Below are 14672 nucleotides of genomic sequence, written 5' to 3'. Positions count from 1 at the left end.
GATGATTGTCTACGATAATGCGAGGTCTTATAGTAAAATAGAGGTGACCAGGCCAAAGCAATTACGATGAGTGAGATCTCATAGAGGAAAAGGAAAACAACTACGATAGGATTGAGAAGATGAGATGAAGCAATCTCATGGAGGAGAAAGAGACAACCATGATAAGATTAGGACGATGAGACGAAAGCGATGACTACGATGAGATAGAAGTGGCAGACCTTAACAAAAGACATTTATAAAATTAGAAAAGAATGAGATAGGAGAGAACTAAAAATGTCAGCATCTAAAAAAATTTGAAAACAAAAGAGAGTATAAAAAAATCTCCGTTTTATATACATCCATTTGTGTGGTGGCCAAGACAGGTAAAAATCATCTTTACCGGTCCATCTTATTACAAACTCGGTAGATGCGATCATGGAACCCCTTCTTGTATGCAATTGTATTGAACTTTGGCGACACGGATCACACGATCTCATCCGTATGGATCAATACGTTTGGCATCATTCATTGTGTTGTTTCAGCTGTCAAATGCTATCTTCACATGAGTATTTGCTGGCATTGTTGGCGAAGAGGACGACCGGTGAGACGCCCACCCCGCCATTTTACCTCACACAAACAAGAAACACTACAAAGCTACTGACAAAATGAAACGCTGGCGAAGAGACTAATTTTAGACTCTCATTTCTTTGGAGGTCTTTAAGGGTAAGAACAAAAAACAAAACATAATCGATCTGATTAATGAATTACAAAAAATAAGATTTAGAAATCAATCGGGAGGCTTCGGATTGGTGTATGATTGAATATGCTTTCCAAGAATAAGATCGAGTATTCTTCTATTGTGAACTATAGGATGTTTAATTAAACCCATAAGAAACGTAAAACCTTAACCATTAAAGTTTTTTTAATTAAAATAAATATTAATGTTAACAAAATTCAATCTATAGGAATTTTTGGTAGATAAAATTTAAAACATAAAACATTTATTGAAATAAATTTCTTGGTGCTACAATATGTAAAGTGTTTTTTAAAAACTTAAATTTCACTTAGCGTGAATAATTTTCATCCCAAGAAAATGAAATGAATCTAAGTTTTGAATTATGTTTCTCTAGCTCAGACTTTAATTAGTAAATATATTGAAACTATATGCATTATGTTTTATTGAAAATATTATGAGAGTTTTTTATTTTATTTTTAATAAAAAATAAGAAAATATTTAGCCAAATAGTAAAGGTGTTAAAATGATAGAAAACCTTTTTTAAAGTAATTGCAATACATTCTCAAAGTCGATCCATTTGTGTCATTGGACTTGTCGCCTACAGCCTTCTCATAAGAAAGGTGCGAGGCTCGACGGTTGCCCTCGTGCCCCCTTCTTTCTCGTGTAAGACGACGGTGAAGACGACGCAGGATAACAGTGCAAGAAGGAAGAGGAATTGATGATGAGGACGATAAAGGAGGCGACACGGGATGAGGACGGATAATTTGGATAATTCTTGAATTAGGAGTATGATTTAGAAAAAATAAAATATAGATAATTGTTTAGAAAATACCCAAAATAAGGGTTTTTTAAAAAGAAATAACCATGTCGTGATTTAACTCACGTCAGTATCCTCTAGTTTGCAACGTAAATATCCATCATAAATTCTTTTTATCAACCATTGTGCTTCCAATTTTATTTTTATCTTATATCGCGAAAGGGAAGTAATTTAAATTATGTGTCTAATTTAAAAGGATAATCGAATTTAAAAAAATACTTTTATGTTGAATCAGATCAGGCCAAAATCATTCCTTAGATTGTCGAGGTAAACATTTGGAAAAAATAAATCTGATGTAATTAACAAAATTAAAAAAAATTATAAAAAAAAACACACATATTTTGTGACTTATGGAAAAGAAATTAATCATTGACCGAGAAATCCACAGTCCTTCTACAGATCCGATTCCAATCAAAGAAACTTAACCATTAAAATTTATCGAATTAAAATAAATATAAATGTTAACAAAATTGAATAATAGAAAATTCGAGTTTCCCAAAAAAAGGGTAAGTTTGACTCGATCATTCGCTATCTACAACATGAGCTGTGGATATAATATTAAATTTATGAGTGGGAATGGTGCCATCCACGCCTGCTACCAACATCGAGTGAGAAGCACAGCGTTAGCAACAGCAACCTTAAAACGTGAAGCCTGAAGCATTGGGAGCAATTCCATTCCTCTCGGCAATGGCGAGCGAGGCTAATGACAGCACAGAAGACGGTGTCAAGATGCCCGAGATCAAGTTCACCAAGCTCTTCATCAATGGCTGCTTCGTCGACGCCGTCTCGGGTAAAGAAGCACTCGTCTTCCTTGTCGCCTTGTCTTCTCTTTCTTTCTCTTCTGGGTTTCTCTGTATGATCACATCAGTTCGCTAAATGAGGGCAACTAGAACTTAAAAAGTGCTGGAATTACATAAAAAACCAAAGGCAAAAGCATATAATTGGCTTTTCCAAAAAATGAATAACAAGAGTACTTATTTACGACAATTGGAAACAAACAAAATTTGAGACACAAAATGGTGCTGGCTTCAATTATATCTTTTACATCGTTGCTGATACAAGAAACACATTTGGGACTTTTCCCCAATCATATCTGACTTCAATTATACTTGATACAGGAAAAACTTTTGAGACACGAGACCCACGTACCGGAGGAGTGATTGCCGACATAGCTGCCGGTGACAAGGAGGATGTTGACTTGGCAGTGAACGCAGCCAGAGAAGCTTTTGACCATGGCAAATGGCCTCGCATGTCTGGCTTTGTAGGTTGTCTTTCCCTTTTAATTATTTAAAGCTACCACCATGCTGATGTTGAGCATGCTGAAAATGATTGACCAACTACTTAGCAAAATGTGGTTTCCATGGTTAGATTGAAAATAACTTCAGACGTTAGGACCAAATGTTCTACATGCAATCAGCAAAGTGAGGGTGCTTATCTATGATAACAAATGACATAGTGAACCCAACGCTAGAGTATGACTGCTATTAGACAAAAGGAGTCAACCAGAACTTGGAGTCAATTAAATGATATCTCCAGATGTAGTTTCTAATATATTTTTCTCCTTTTGATACGATCTTGTCATGCTATAATTGTTGTTCAGTTTGTATAAATCATTCTCTAAAAGCTGCAAGCTATAACGTTCACCTAAAGGACTGTCTGCAACTCATCTGATCTCATAATGGTGCTCTGAAGCTACTATAATAAACATCTGTGCTCTGAAGCTCATGTATCTAAAATATAGGAATGTCAGAATAACTATAAGACATATCTACCTCTTTCTACTTTGATCAGGAAAGGGGGAGGATTATGATGAAATATGCAGACCTGATTGATCAGCATGCTGAAGAACTGGCTGCACTGGAGTGCTTAGATGCAGGAAAACTATTCTTACTTAATAAGATTCTTGATGTGCCGGGAGCTTCGAACATGGTCCGATACTATGCAGGGGCAGCTGACAAGATCCATGGTGAGACATTGAAGATGTCAGGAGAGTTTCAGGGGTATACACTGCGGGAGCCCATCGGAGTAGTCGGTCACATAATCCCATGGAACTTTCCGACGATCATGTTCTTCTTCAAGGTCGCCCCAGCCTTGGCAGCTGGCTGCACAATGATCGTCAAGCCAGCTGAACAGACCCCACTCACAGCTCTCTACTATGCCCACTTGGCTAAACAGGTATAATATATGAAATCACTTCTGTATTTTTACCTGTAAAGGTTGTTTCTAATATGGCTTTCTTGATCATAGCACATTTGGCATAAACTCAAAAAACACCTGCAAAGATTCTCGTATAAGTTTTTAACAGGAAATTGCTGTAAACAATCAACAAGGCATCATTTTATTAAGCAACATGGTTACCAATCAAGTATGAATATAAATCATTAGCAGCAGATATAACACTCTGACACTGGTAAAGAACAATAGTTTGAATTAAAGGGTCATATGATGTATGAATCAAAGTCAAATATGATGTATCTGGAATGAGATCAGAAGAAATTAGACTAATTCCATCAATATTGCAGGCAGGTATTCCTGATGGAGTTCTTAACGTTGTCACTGGTTTTGGTCACACAGCTGGAGCTGCCATTACTGCTCATATGGATGTGGACAAGGTAATCTCTGACTTGTGACAAATGTCTCATGAGCTTGAGTCATCCATCACATATATCTTGAGTCATCCAACAAATGTTTCATAGATCATCAATCTTTATAATGCATATCAACCTGGCTCCAAAACTTCTAAAAGATTCACTACATTGTGGATTAGCTTGCCAATTATATTTTCTTTGGTATTAGGTTAGTTTCACAGGATCGACAGAAGTAGGACGACTTGTGATGGAGGCAGCAGCAAGAAGCAATTTGAAGTCTGTCTCTCTTGAATTAGGTGGGAAGTCACCAGTTATTATCTTCGATGACGCAGATGTGGATATGGCTGTTGATCTTGCTCGTAAAGCCATATTTTTTAACAAGGCATGGATGGTTCTTTCACCCAATCTATATCTAGCAGTCTTTGTTTTCATACGGGAAGATAACACCATTGACAGTCATATGCAACTACAGGGAGAAATTTGTGTGGCAGGATCGCGTGTCTATGTGCAAGAAGGAATCTATGATGAATTTGTAAGAAAAATAGCAGAAAGTTCAAAAAACTGGGTAGTAGGAGACCCATTTGATGCCCATGTTCATCAAGGACCCCAGGTGATCTTCTTTAAAGAAATCCTCACTGACAATTTTCATTCACAAATATGTCATGCTCATAAGTTCCCTTATCATCATGAAGGTTGATAAGAAGCAATTTGAGAAAGTTCTCAAATACATTGATCACGGAAAGAGAGAAGGAGCTACCGTGCTAACAGGAGGAAAGCCGTGTGGTGAGAAAGGGTTCTACATTGAACCCACAATCTTCACAGATGTCAAGGTAAAATTCAATAATTTTTTAGAATGCAAATTAGAAATTCCTCCCTAATATCATGTAATATTTTGAATAGGATGATATGCTGATAGCTAAAGATGAAATCTTTGGACCTGTTATGTCCCTTATGAAGTTCAAGTAAGTCTTCTTACTGGCGTTTTCATTTGATACGATACAATATAGATGATTCAAGTATGCTTCACAGAAATCATGTGCATTTGCATTTTGTAGGCAAATGCAGCATGTAATGTTAAAGATTTGACATATGCACAAAGAACGTATGTAGGAAATAATGGGTACTAATATCATGAAACTAATGAAAATATAGTACAATACAGGCAAAAGATTTTGATTCAAAAACATCTGGTTGTTTCTAATTTAGTTTGGAGGTAATCCACTAGCACAAAACATCTAGTTTCTGATTCACCTAGATATATATGGATCAAACTTAACTTGGTCATAGTGATAATAAGTAACCACACAAAAGATGAAGAGGAGAATAAGCATAAGTAACACTTCAAAAGCACTACAAAACACTGCACCTTCAGAAAAGAGAATTTTCTGCTACAAAAGCTTTCTTCAAGTCACCTTTGTTATTTTGCTAGGACAATCGAGGAGGCAATTGAGAGAGCCAACAATACAAGATATGGACTGGCGGCTGGGATTGTGACGAAAGACCTCAATATAGCCAACCGGGTCTCAAGATCGATTCGTGCAGGCATCATCTGGATTAACTGCTACTTTGCATTTGATGATGATTGCCCTTTTGGTGGATATAAGATGAGTGGATTCGGGAGGGACAGTGGAATGCATGCTTTGGAGAAGTATCTCCAAGTCAAGTCTGTAGTTACTCCAATTTATGGTTCTCCTTGGCGGTAGAGAAAGTACTGAAGCACCCAAAAACAGTTGAAGGCAAAATATTTCATCCTTGTCTTTCAAATATGAACTGAGAAGAAATAAATGGATATGGATTTTGAGGTTGTAACAGCATATGGTCAAGGTTCTAAGTCCTAGCTATAAGATTTCTTCATTTCACTATAGCATAATCAATAACTTGAGGGCCTCGAATAAAGAGCTACAATAGAAGTACAAATCATAAAAATTGTTCTCATCCACATACTAGATGGATAAATCATGTTCAAAGGGAAATTTAGTCGAGTAAAATCACAACCTAACAGAACATATGAGGTTTTCCACATTTATAATATTCATGGTTTATTTGCATAGTTGAAAGTAGGACAATTACCACATATCCAAGAATCCCAAGGCAAAACCACAAAATAAACCCTCAACTCAAAATCAATTAATATTTTTGTTTGAAAGAAAAGGCATTCATTGATTAAGAAACACACTATAAGCAAAAATTAGTTCCAAATAGAAAGGGAATCTCCATATCATGACTTCATTGAAATACTAAACACATTTTTTGAATTCATATATCAACCAATCTTCAACTGTACGTACATGAAATTGCCGCCTTGCTCCAGCTTATTGAAAAGTAAGCCTTAGAAGGTGAATGCTGACAAACATGATCTATCTAACAATAAATGAATCAACATTGGTTGATTGAACATTTGTGTGTTCCCCTTTCAAGTGTAACTGAGAAGACTCACAGATAAAAAGTGTGATCATTTGTTTGGCAGCATCTTATTTTGCTTTTCCAATTCAATAACCAGAGAACAGATGAAAGAGAAAATGATAAGATTAGGAGAAGATAAAGCATGATTAGGAGAGTTATAACCGATGAATTCATGACCTCCCACAACAATGTATCTTTGTTCCATTATAATTTTTCACGGTAAAGACTAGTTTCTCTTTAGGACCTCTTGGTTTCTTGAAACCTCAGCTCTTCCGTCTTCAACATCTTTCACGGTCATAATTAACAATGGGAATGGATTGTAGAACTGTTTCGAAACCCTAATAAACAGGCACAACTATTAAGCTAAGCATGAACTCTTTCTTACCGATACACTTCTGTTTGGAAAGAATCGAACAATAACAACAACAAAGCCGTGAGTCAAGAATCGAACGACCTTTAAATATTTCTACAAAACCCCCTTATTGGGTTTCTACAAGAGCATGCATGATATTGGCAACGACAAGAAATTTGTGCACACCTCGACAATTACAATTGCCATGAGAGTGGAATTAGCAGTTGAAATCACAGAGGATCCAGACACTCTGCACATCACCTGCAGCAGAGGAAAACAAATTAAAGATCGGAACAAGTTCCTTTTCTTCGCAATCCGACGACGGAAAAAACTCAAACCTTCCGAGGTTTGATCGGAATCAGATATGACGATCAAGTAGGGCGTACTGTTTTATCCTTGCAGAGGGGGCTTTCGAAGGCGACCGGAAACGGGGAGCCGAAACGACGCGACTCGACCGTGATTTGAAATGCATGACAAATTGAAGAAACCGGAATTTATACGGGCCGCGTGACCGGCCCAATTCATGAGAAACCCAATCGGTTCTGCTGTGTGACATGGCCCATATTTTGCCTATGTATACATATTTATTTGGCAAAATAACCATTCATATATAAATACATTTTCCAAAAAATTGTTCTCATTATTCGCAGATTTTATCATGTATGGCCAAAAATTTCTTGGATGCCTTTACCATGTGAGAACTTGGAAGGTGCAGTCTTGAATTGGTTTAATTGCTACTGGCAATGAAGAGCAGAGTTCCTACTTCCTGCAGATTGAGTTAATGCCTCAACCAAAGTTATTTATCATCATGTACTTAGTAGTAGTGAAAATTCAACATCTTGTAGTCTAAGTGTTAATTGTTTTTTATCTATGAAATAGGGGAATTTATTCCATATGATTCATCTAACTTGTTCTATCTTAATTCAGTATCAATGCATACTATATGTGACATCAGATTGCTCATGTTTACACTGTGATCAGGTTGCCAAGAGGAAAACATGCATGCAGTCACTATATGTCCATCTCCTGGCCCCTGGCCTTCAATAACTCCTTAGGTATGAACAAGAAGAAACTGTAGCTGCAGTTCCCTTCATGCAACTGTCGGAGAGATATATCCAACTTTTCTAGTTCATGTGTGTCAAGACTGCTGATCACCTAAACTCTAGAGAAGACTTTGTAGGCTTACTGAGCCCTTGAATGGTGCCATTTATTGCAGGGAAATGAATAGCTGAGAGCACTTAAAGTGGTATGTTTGCTACAGTGCAGCTGGTGCATTGGTGTTTAATGTGAAGGTGTCTGGAATTTTTTGCTAAGAACCCTAATTTTCACTCTTTGTTTTTACTCTTACTTCGACTTGTATCTGTTACCTGCATTGATCATGCAGGTGCTACCGACAGTGCAATCAGCATTGCAAATGATTGCTGAGGATTCCTAGATATCGCTATCTGGAATCATGCATGTCAGTAGGTTAGGTGATATCTATCTGGTGCTTATGATTGTTGAATGCAGAACAGCACATGTCGGTTCTAAGAACAGCTTGGGAATTAATAACCTGTGCTGTATGGTATTTTCTCGTCGCATGCAGATCTACGAGAAGTATTACAGATGCCAATGTGATAGATGGCAGGAAGTCTTCCCCTTCTTTCTGCAATACATGTTCCCTTCTGTTGACTCGATTCAGAAGGCATATGAGCGGTTTAATTGCTGCAGACTGTCAGTGGAATCCTCAGTTTCTTGACTTTCTAGTAAGGCAACGCTGCATTACAGGATCAGAAAGTTGCATGTGGGATGCCATCTATATACACCTAATGTGGCTGAAAACTAATCCAATTCAAGGTCCAATATGATTCCGATTTGGATACCAGGTATCTGCTAAGGTCCAAATAGAGTTCTGGGATCCATACTGATGCACAAACAGTGTTAAAAGGTGATGATATGATGGAACAAACTGTTGCACCAAGATGTTGTTGATGATATGACAGGGGAGACATGATTCATGATCCATATCTATCTGTTAACGAGGGTCTGAGCATGCAAGTAATCCAACAGTGTCTTGCTCATCTTGGTCCAACTAGTTGAGTTCCTCATTTGGACAAACTGAGAAGACATCACTTCCGACATCTTATCACAGAGACACATACTACATGCTGCTGTTAGAAGGAAGAGAGCTATCCTGCAACAGTAGAACACAAGCACACGGGCCAGAGGAGATGGTCACTAACACGAACGACTTCGGCGGCCATTAAAGCAGGCAGATACATCCCATTTCATCACAAATGTGTTGTCGTCATGAACTCTATGAACATAATTATCATTTTACTAATGTCTGTGCTCATTTTTACCCCTTGATGGATGGAACATGACATATGTACTAGTCAAAATTTAATATATCCGTGATGGGATATCAATTCAGTTAAAATATTATGATGGAAGGAAAGTTGAGTTGCATCTCTCAATAGTTGAACACTCGAAGATGCAATGTCCTCATCATGGATCCTTTTCTAGGATATTGTTTTAATAGTACAATTCATAAAAATACTGAAGAAAACAATAGAGGATGATATGATCATGTATAGGCGATGGACATGCGATCACGACCACCATCATCATCGTCATGATCGAGGGTGAGAAGGTTGACCTCCTTCTCCTTAGTTGGCTCCCACTTCCCCTTCAATGAATGTTCAACTGTTTGCCCACGCTATTGTCTGCACGAACCAAACACGCGTTTACGTAACTCGTCGGCTTTCTCTTTCCCCATCACAACAGTTATGAAATGGAGAAGAGAGAGAGAGAGAGAGGCGCGACGACAACCGACACCATCCAGCGGGCCCTGCCGTCGTCGTCGTCTGCAGCTTTTCTGGTCCTCGTCGCGTAAATTGCGGTCGCCAATTCCTCCACCTTGACTCCCTCCCTCTTCTATTGACTTCTCCTCATCACCTTCCTTCTTTGTTAACATGCGTGCTTATTGACCATCTACGACATCGTTGAGCTATACAAACTCTCCGAACAAAAGGAAAACTGAGCCTTGTCTATCAGAAGGAAGAATAAGATTAACAACAGAGAAGATGAGTGAAGCAGCTCAATCATGGAGGTGCTAAAAGAGCCTCAATCATGAAGCTTCTTTCTAGTTTCCTTCTCCTTTGGTTTAATGAGAGAATGTACTTTATGATCCTCTTACAAATAAAGGTTGATAAAATACAAGGATTAAGTATGACTTTTTAGGGAATGGAACTGTTGTATCATGCTAACCTCTCTCTCTCTCTCTCTTACTTTGTGAAGCTTAGACAGAGAGAAAGAGGAGCACATGGGGTTGAGAGCAATACGTGGAAGACTTTGAGGTGATTTGGCAACCACCGGCCATCCTCGACGTCTCTTCACGTTCTGCAGTCAAACTGGGTTTCCAAGTCCACACAGGAAGAGATAACATTTGGTAATATTAATAAGAATGATAATGACGATACTTCTCTCGGGTGTGTGTGTGGGGTATTGGATTGAGAAGATAAGAGAGAAGTGGAAGGATGAGGTCGAGCGACGGAGGAGCCATGGAGGAAAGATTAGAGATTGGAGTACAGCTACTTGCCCACTGGCATTTGGAAGGTTCTACTTTTCTTTCATGGAGGGGGCCATATCTACCTAGCTCTCAATTGTTTCTTGCTGCGCACCTTTGTTTGATACATAGAACATAACCCGTCCCTTGCTATCTAGTGTAGCCTCTCCTCAAGGCTTTTAATCACACTGATCATGCACCATTAGAATGTGGCGTATCAATTTGGAGTCCAACTAATCGTCAACATACAATCGCTCTTCGAGAGGTGAAACAACAACCCACACAAATGGCTTAGCCTGGTCGTATGGAGAACCTTCCCAGTGATACCAAGAAAATGAGTCATGCATGGCTGTAGCCAAAGGTGACAACTTGATCCTTATCGCAGAACAGCTGTGAAACGGCGGAGTTCCAAAGCAATACGTTTTGCTTGTGCATCGCATAAAATTCTCCATTCAACACTGCATATACCGATCCATATGTATTGGATCACATTATTATTATTATTATTATTAACGCTGTTTTTTTTGTGGTTCTGATGAGGACATGAGCTGTGTGGCCTCCCACTAATATCGTTGATTAGCAACAGGAACGGCTCCACTACTTGATGAGAGGCAGTAATATGTTTTTTTTCGCTGGTTATTTCGTGACCTAATCGTAGGAGGGATTTGGCCACAGTGATGGTGATCGCGGAGGGCCAGCTGCCTAAATTTGGACCACGTCGGAGGGTGATTTGGATTCGGAACAGGAGTTGGGACGTGACGAGGTCGGGGGGAGGCGCACTCGCCGCGACTCGTGGGGCCCGCGCACATGCCCGTCGGCTTCGAACTGAGCCGCATCATCCATGCACGCGTCCACATGAGACGTCGAAATGACAGTATTATCCTCAACGGCTCGTCTTTTCTCCCTGCCCCATGCGCCAAATGGCCACCGCGTTGGCCGTCGGTTCGGAACCTGCACCAGGGGCATTTTAGACATTTAAGTCCAATGGTGCGCCCTCGAAAAAAATGAACGCCGTTCTCTTCTCCGCGTCCGCCTAATCAACGGACAAAACCACCCCAAATTAAACCGGCCTTCAAGCCTTCTCATTTATGATTAAGCCGGTCTCGGTCTAGCGGTACATTCCTTTGGCTTATTCCATGTCTCTTCCTTTCCCATTCGAATCCAGCTAATAAAGTCGTTGAAACTAAGCCGTCCATCAATTTAAATAAAAGAACCGGAAAAAAAAAGCCGAACCAAGCAGCTTTCGTTTTAAATTGAACCAAAAGACGGGTCGGCCGGCCGGCGCGCGGGTATAGAAGCGAGATTAGCGGAGGCAGCCACGCATCAGCCCTCCCAATACCCTCGATAACAAAAAGCTTTCACGAGCTTTGGAGCTGCTCGTACTCCGAGATATTACCATCTGCCCTCCCAACTCGTACCTCGTTCCCTTCTCTTTTCCTATCCCAATTCCTGTAATCATTGTTCGAGGATGAGATGAAGAGGGGAAGCAGATCGGAGAAGAATCATCTGGTCCTCCTGTTCCTGATCTCAATTGTTGTGTTTGCGGCCACGACAGCGGCCGCCTTCAGCAGCCATGGCCTCACGGACGCCGAGGCCGGACTCATCCGCAGGCGGCAGCTGCTGTACTATCTCGATGAGTACGGCGACCGCGGCGAGCGGGTGAGCGTCGACCCCTCCTTCCACTTCCCGAACCCCCGCCTCCGCGACGCCTACGTCGCCCTCCAGGCATGGAAGCAGGCCATCTTGTCCGACCCCCAGAATTTCACCGGAAACTGGGTCGGCCCCAACGTCTGTACCTACCGTGGTGTCTACTGCGCTCCTCTGCCCTGCAATAGCTCCCTCAACGTCGTCGCCGGCATCGACCTCAACCACGCCGACATCGCCGGGTACCTCCCAGAGGAGCTCGGCCTCTTGACAGACCTCGCCCTCTTCCACATCAACTCCAACCGCTTCTGCGGCACCGTCCCCCACAAGTTCTGCAACCTCGGTCGCCTCTTCGAGATCGACCTCAGCAACAATCGCTTCGCCGGAAAGTTCCCCCGTGTTCTCCTCGATCTCCCCTCACTCAAGTTCCTTGACATACGCTTCAATGAGTTCGAGGGCGCGGTCCCCCGCGAGCTCTTCGACAAGCCCCTGGACGCGATCTTCATCAACCACAACCGCTTCGCCTTCGACGTCCCCGACAACCTCGGTAACTCCCCCGTCTCCGTCATCGTCCTCGCCAACAACCGCTTCCGCGGCTGCCTCCCAGCCAGTCTCGGCAATATGTCGAACACCTTGAACGAGATCATCCTCATGAACAACGGGCTTCGATCCTGCCTCCCTTCGGAGATCGGCCTGCTTAGGAAGCTGACCGTGTTCGACGTCAGCTTCAACCAGCTGCTAGGGCCGCTACCGGAGGAGATCAGAGGCATGGTCAGCCTGGAACAGCTGGATGTCGCGCACAACTTGTTGTCGGGGCGCATTCCAGAGTCTATCTGCGTGCTACCGCACCTTCAAAACTTCACCTTCTCATATAATTTCTTCACCGGCGAGCCGCCGTCCTGCTTGAAGGTGCAGTCATTCGACGACAAGAGGAACTGCTTGCCCGAGCGCCCGTTGCAGCGGTCGGAGAAGCAATGCAAGTCGTTCTTGGCGCACCCGGTGGACTGTAGTGTTTTCCGTTGCAAACCGTTCGTGCCGGCTCTCCCTCCGCCGCCGCCTCCATCCCCACCTCCTCCGTCTCCACCTCCGCCGGTTTATTCTCCCCCGCCGCCGCCACCTTCGCCGCCTCCTCCGTCTCCACCTCCGCCAGTTTATTCTCCCCCGCCGCCGCCACCTTCGCCGCCTCCTCCGTCTCCACCTCCGCCGGTTTATTCTCCCCCGCCACCGCCACCTTCGCCGCCTCCGCCATCCCCCCCTCCTCCATCACCACCACCACCGTCACCGCCACCACCCATGCATTATTATTCTCCACCGCCACCTCAATACTCACCTCCGCTACCGGTGTATCACTACTTCTCGCCACCTCCGCCCTCACCTCCTTGCATTGAGCCACCACCTCCACCAGCACCTTATGAAGGTCCATTGCCACCCGTGGTCGGAGTCTCATATGCATCACCACCTCCCCCTCATATCTATTGATTCTTTTGAGAATTGTCCTCGTCCCACCCTCCATTGGACAAGAAATTTCTTCATTCATTTGGGATTCTTATGCTCCATCAAGTGTTCAATTTATTAGCCATGTTTTTATGTCTCCCTATGTTGCTTCTCGTAAACAGCTTGGAGAATTTAGATGAAAGAGGCAAACTGTACTGAAGATTGTTGCTCAATGCATGGGACTTCCATCATGGAAATGAAGCAAAGTTTGAGAAGGCAAAGATAAGGGGAGGGTGGGAATGGTAGCAACCTCTCCATAGTAATTTAAATTATTATATATGTTTTGATTTGTGAATAAATGGTTGACAGAGCAAGTGATAATGAGAAGTAGGTGCAGGGAAATGAATGTATAGAGAGCATGAAATGCAAGATATCCAAAACAATTATGGGATTGTTTTCTTTTGTTATACTTTGTTCTTTTTATTTATCACGAACACTAGTAGGTTCTCAAAGTTTTTCTTCACTACTACTTTCAATTGTGTCTATACATGTTCAATTTGTAGATCTGAGTGCTTGTATTTGGTCATCTTCTTATGCTGCTGCTTATGCCAAATTTAAGTGTATATTGAATCATTCATCTGTAGCTAACTTTCGACATGTGTGTCTAATGTTGCCTTGTTTTGCCTTTGATTTTGTCTTGGATTTCAGCAGGTAGTTCACAAGTTCTCAGTTATTTCAGATACAAAAACTGATTTCATATATTTTGTTTTCATGATCAAATATATGACTGCTTATCCACTAGGATTCTGCTGAACTTGCTGAGAGCTAGGTTCTGTTGCTTTTAAAAAGTTTTAATTTCAACATATTACTAGGTGGAGATCATCAGCACTTAAAAGTATGCATTATAATTAGAAATGTCATTCTGGCAAAGCTTTGATATGCACAATTCTGGCAAAGAAGTAGTTTTGGTTCATTCATTCTAAATCCAAGTGCCTTCTTTTCGGCTGTAATCTTTGGATATATAAGCATGCTATTTGATTTGAGATATGATCTAGTTAGAGCAGCTGTCCAAGGAGCATGTGGTGTTGGATTTTGAGATTCATCAAATGGTAGGATTGAGTACCATGGTTTTGTGCTTTTAATTTATGTGCTCCTTTCTTTGTGATACCTAT

The 14672-nt window shown here is 41.4% G+C and overlaps 2 protein-coding genes and 1 long non-coding RNA gene across 5 annotated transcripts; 2 read left to right on the top strand and 1 right to left on the bottom strand.

The window, feature by feature from the left end:
• Positions 1–2136: 2136 nt before the first annotated feature.
• Positions 2137–5934, top strand: LOC135614369 (aldehyde dehydrogenase family 2 member C4-like). The gene is made up of 9 exons (XM_065111670.1): positions 2137–2322; positions 2651–2793; positions 3324–3707; positions 4055–4144; positions 4329–4502; positions 4593–4730; positions 4813–4950; positions 5021–5082; positions 5550–5934. The coding sequence occupies exons 1-9, from the start codon at positions 2220–2222 to the stop codon at positions 5821–5823; spliced, it is 1506 nt and encodes a 501-aa protein (XP_064967742.1). The 5' UTR covers positions 2137–2219; the 3' UTR covers positions 5824–5934.
• LOC108953036 (uncharacterized) lies at positions 3669–7332 on the bottom strand. Of its 3 annotated transcripts, none has more exons than XR_010487508.1 (4): positions 7214–7332; positions 7062–7136; positions 5487–5890; positions 3669–3806 (listed from the first exon to the last, which is right to left on the bottom strand). It is a non-coding gene; the product is annotated as an uncharacterized LOC108953036 (long non-coding RNA). The 3 variants fall into 3 exon arrangements; XR_010487507.1 differs by having other exon boundaries at positions 5487–5831; XR_010487509.1 differs by having other exon boundaries at positions 3672–3806; positions 5533–5831.
• A 4371-nt stretch (positions 7333–11703) lies between these two features.
• LOC103986977 (leucine-rich repeat extensin-like protein 3) lies at positions 11704–14029 on the top strand. The gene has a single exon (XM_009405139.3). The coding sequence runs from the start codon at positions 11896–11898 to the stop codon at positions 13543–13545; it is 1650 nt and encodes a 549-aa protein (XP_009403414.2). The 5' UTR covers positions 11704–11895; the 3' UTR covers positions 13546–14029.
• The last annotated feature ends 643 nt before the right edge of the window (positions 14030–14672 follow it).

Source organism: Musa acuminata, chromosome BXJ2-6, assembly GCF_036884655.1.
Source record: "Musa acuminata AAA Group cultivar baxijiao chromosome BXJ2-6, Cavendish_Baxijiao_AAA, whole genome shotgun sequence".
Taxonomy (NCBI): domain Eukaryota; kingdom Viridiplantae; phylum Streptophyta; class Magnoliopsida; order Zingiberales; family Musaceae; genus Musa; species Musa acuminata.
Note: the sequence above shows the minus strand (reverse complement) of the source record. Positions and strands in the feature narration are given on the sequence as shown.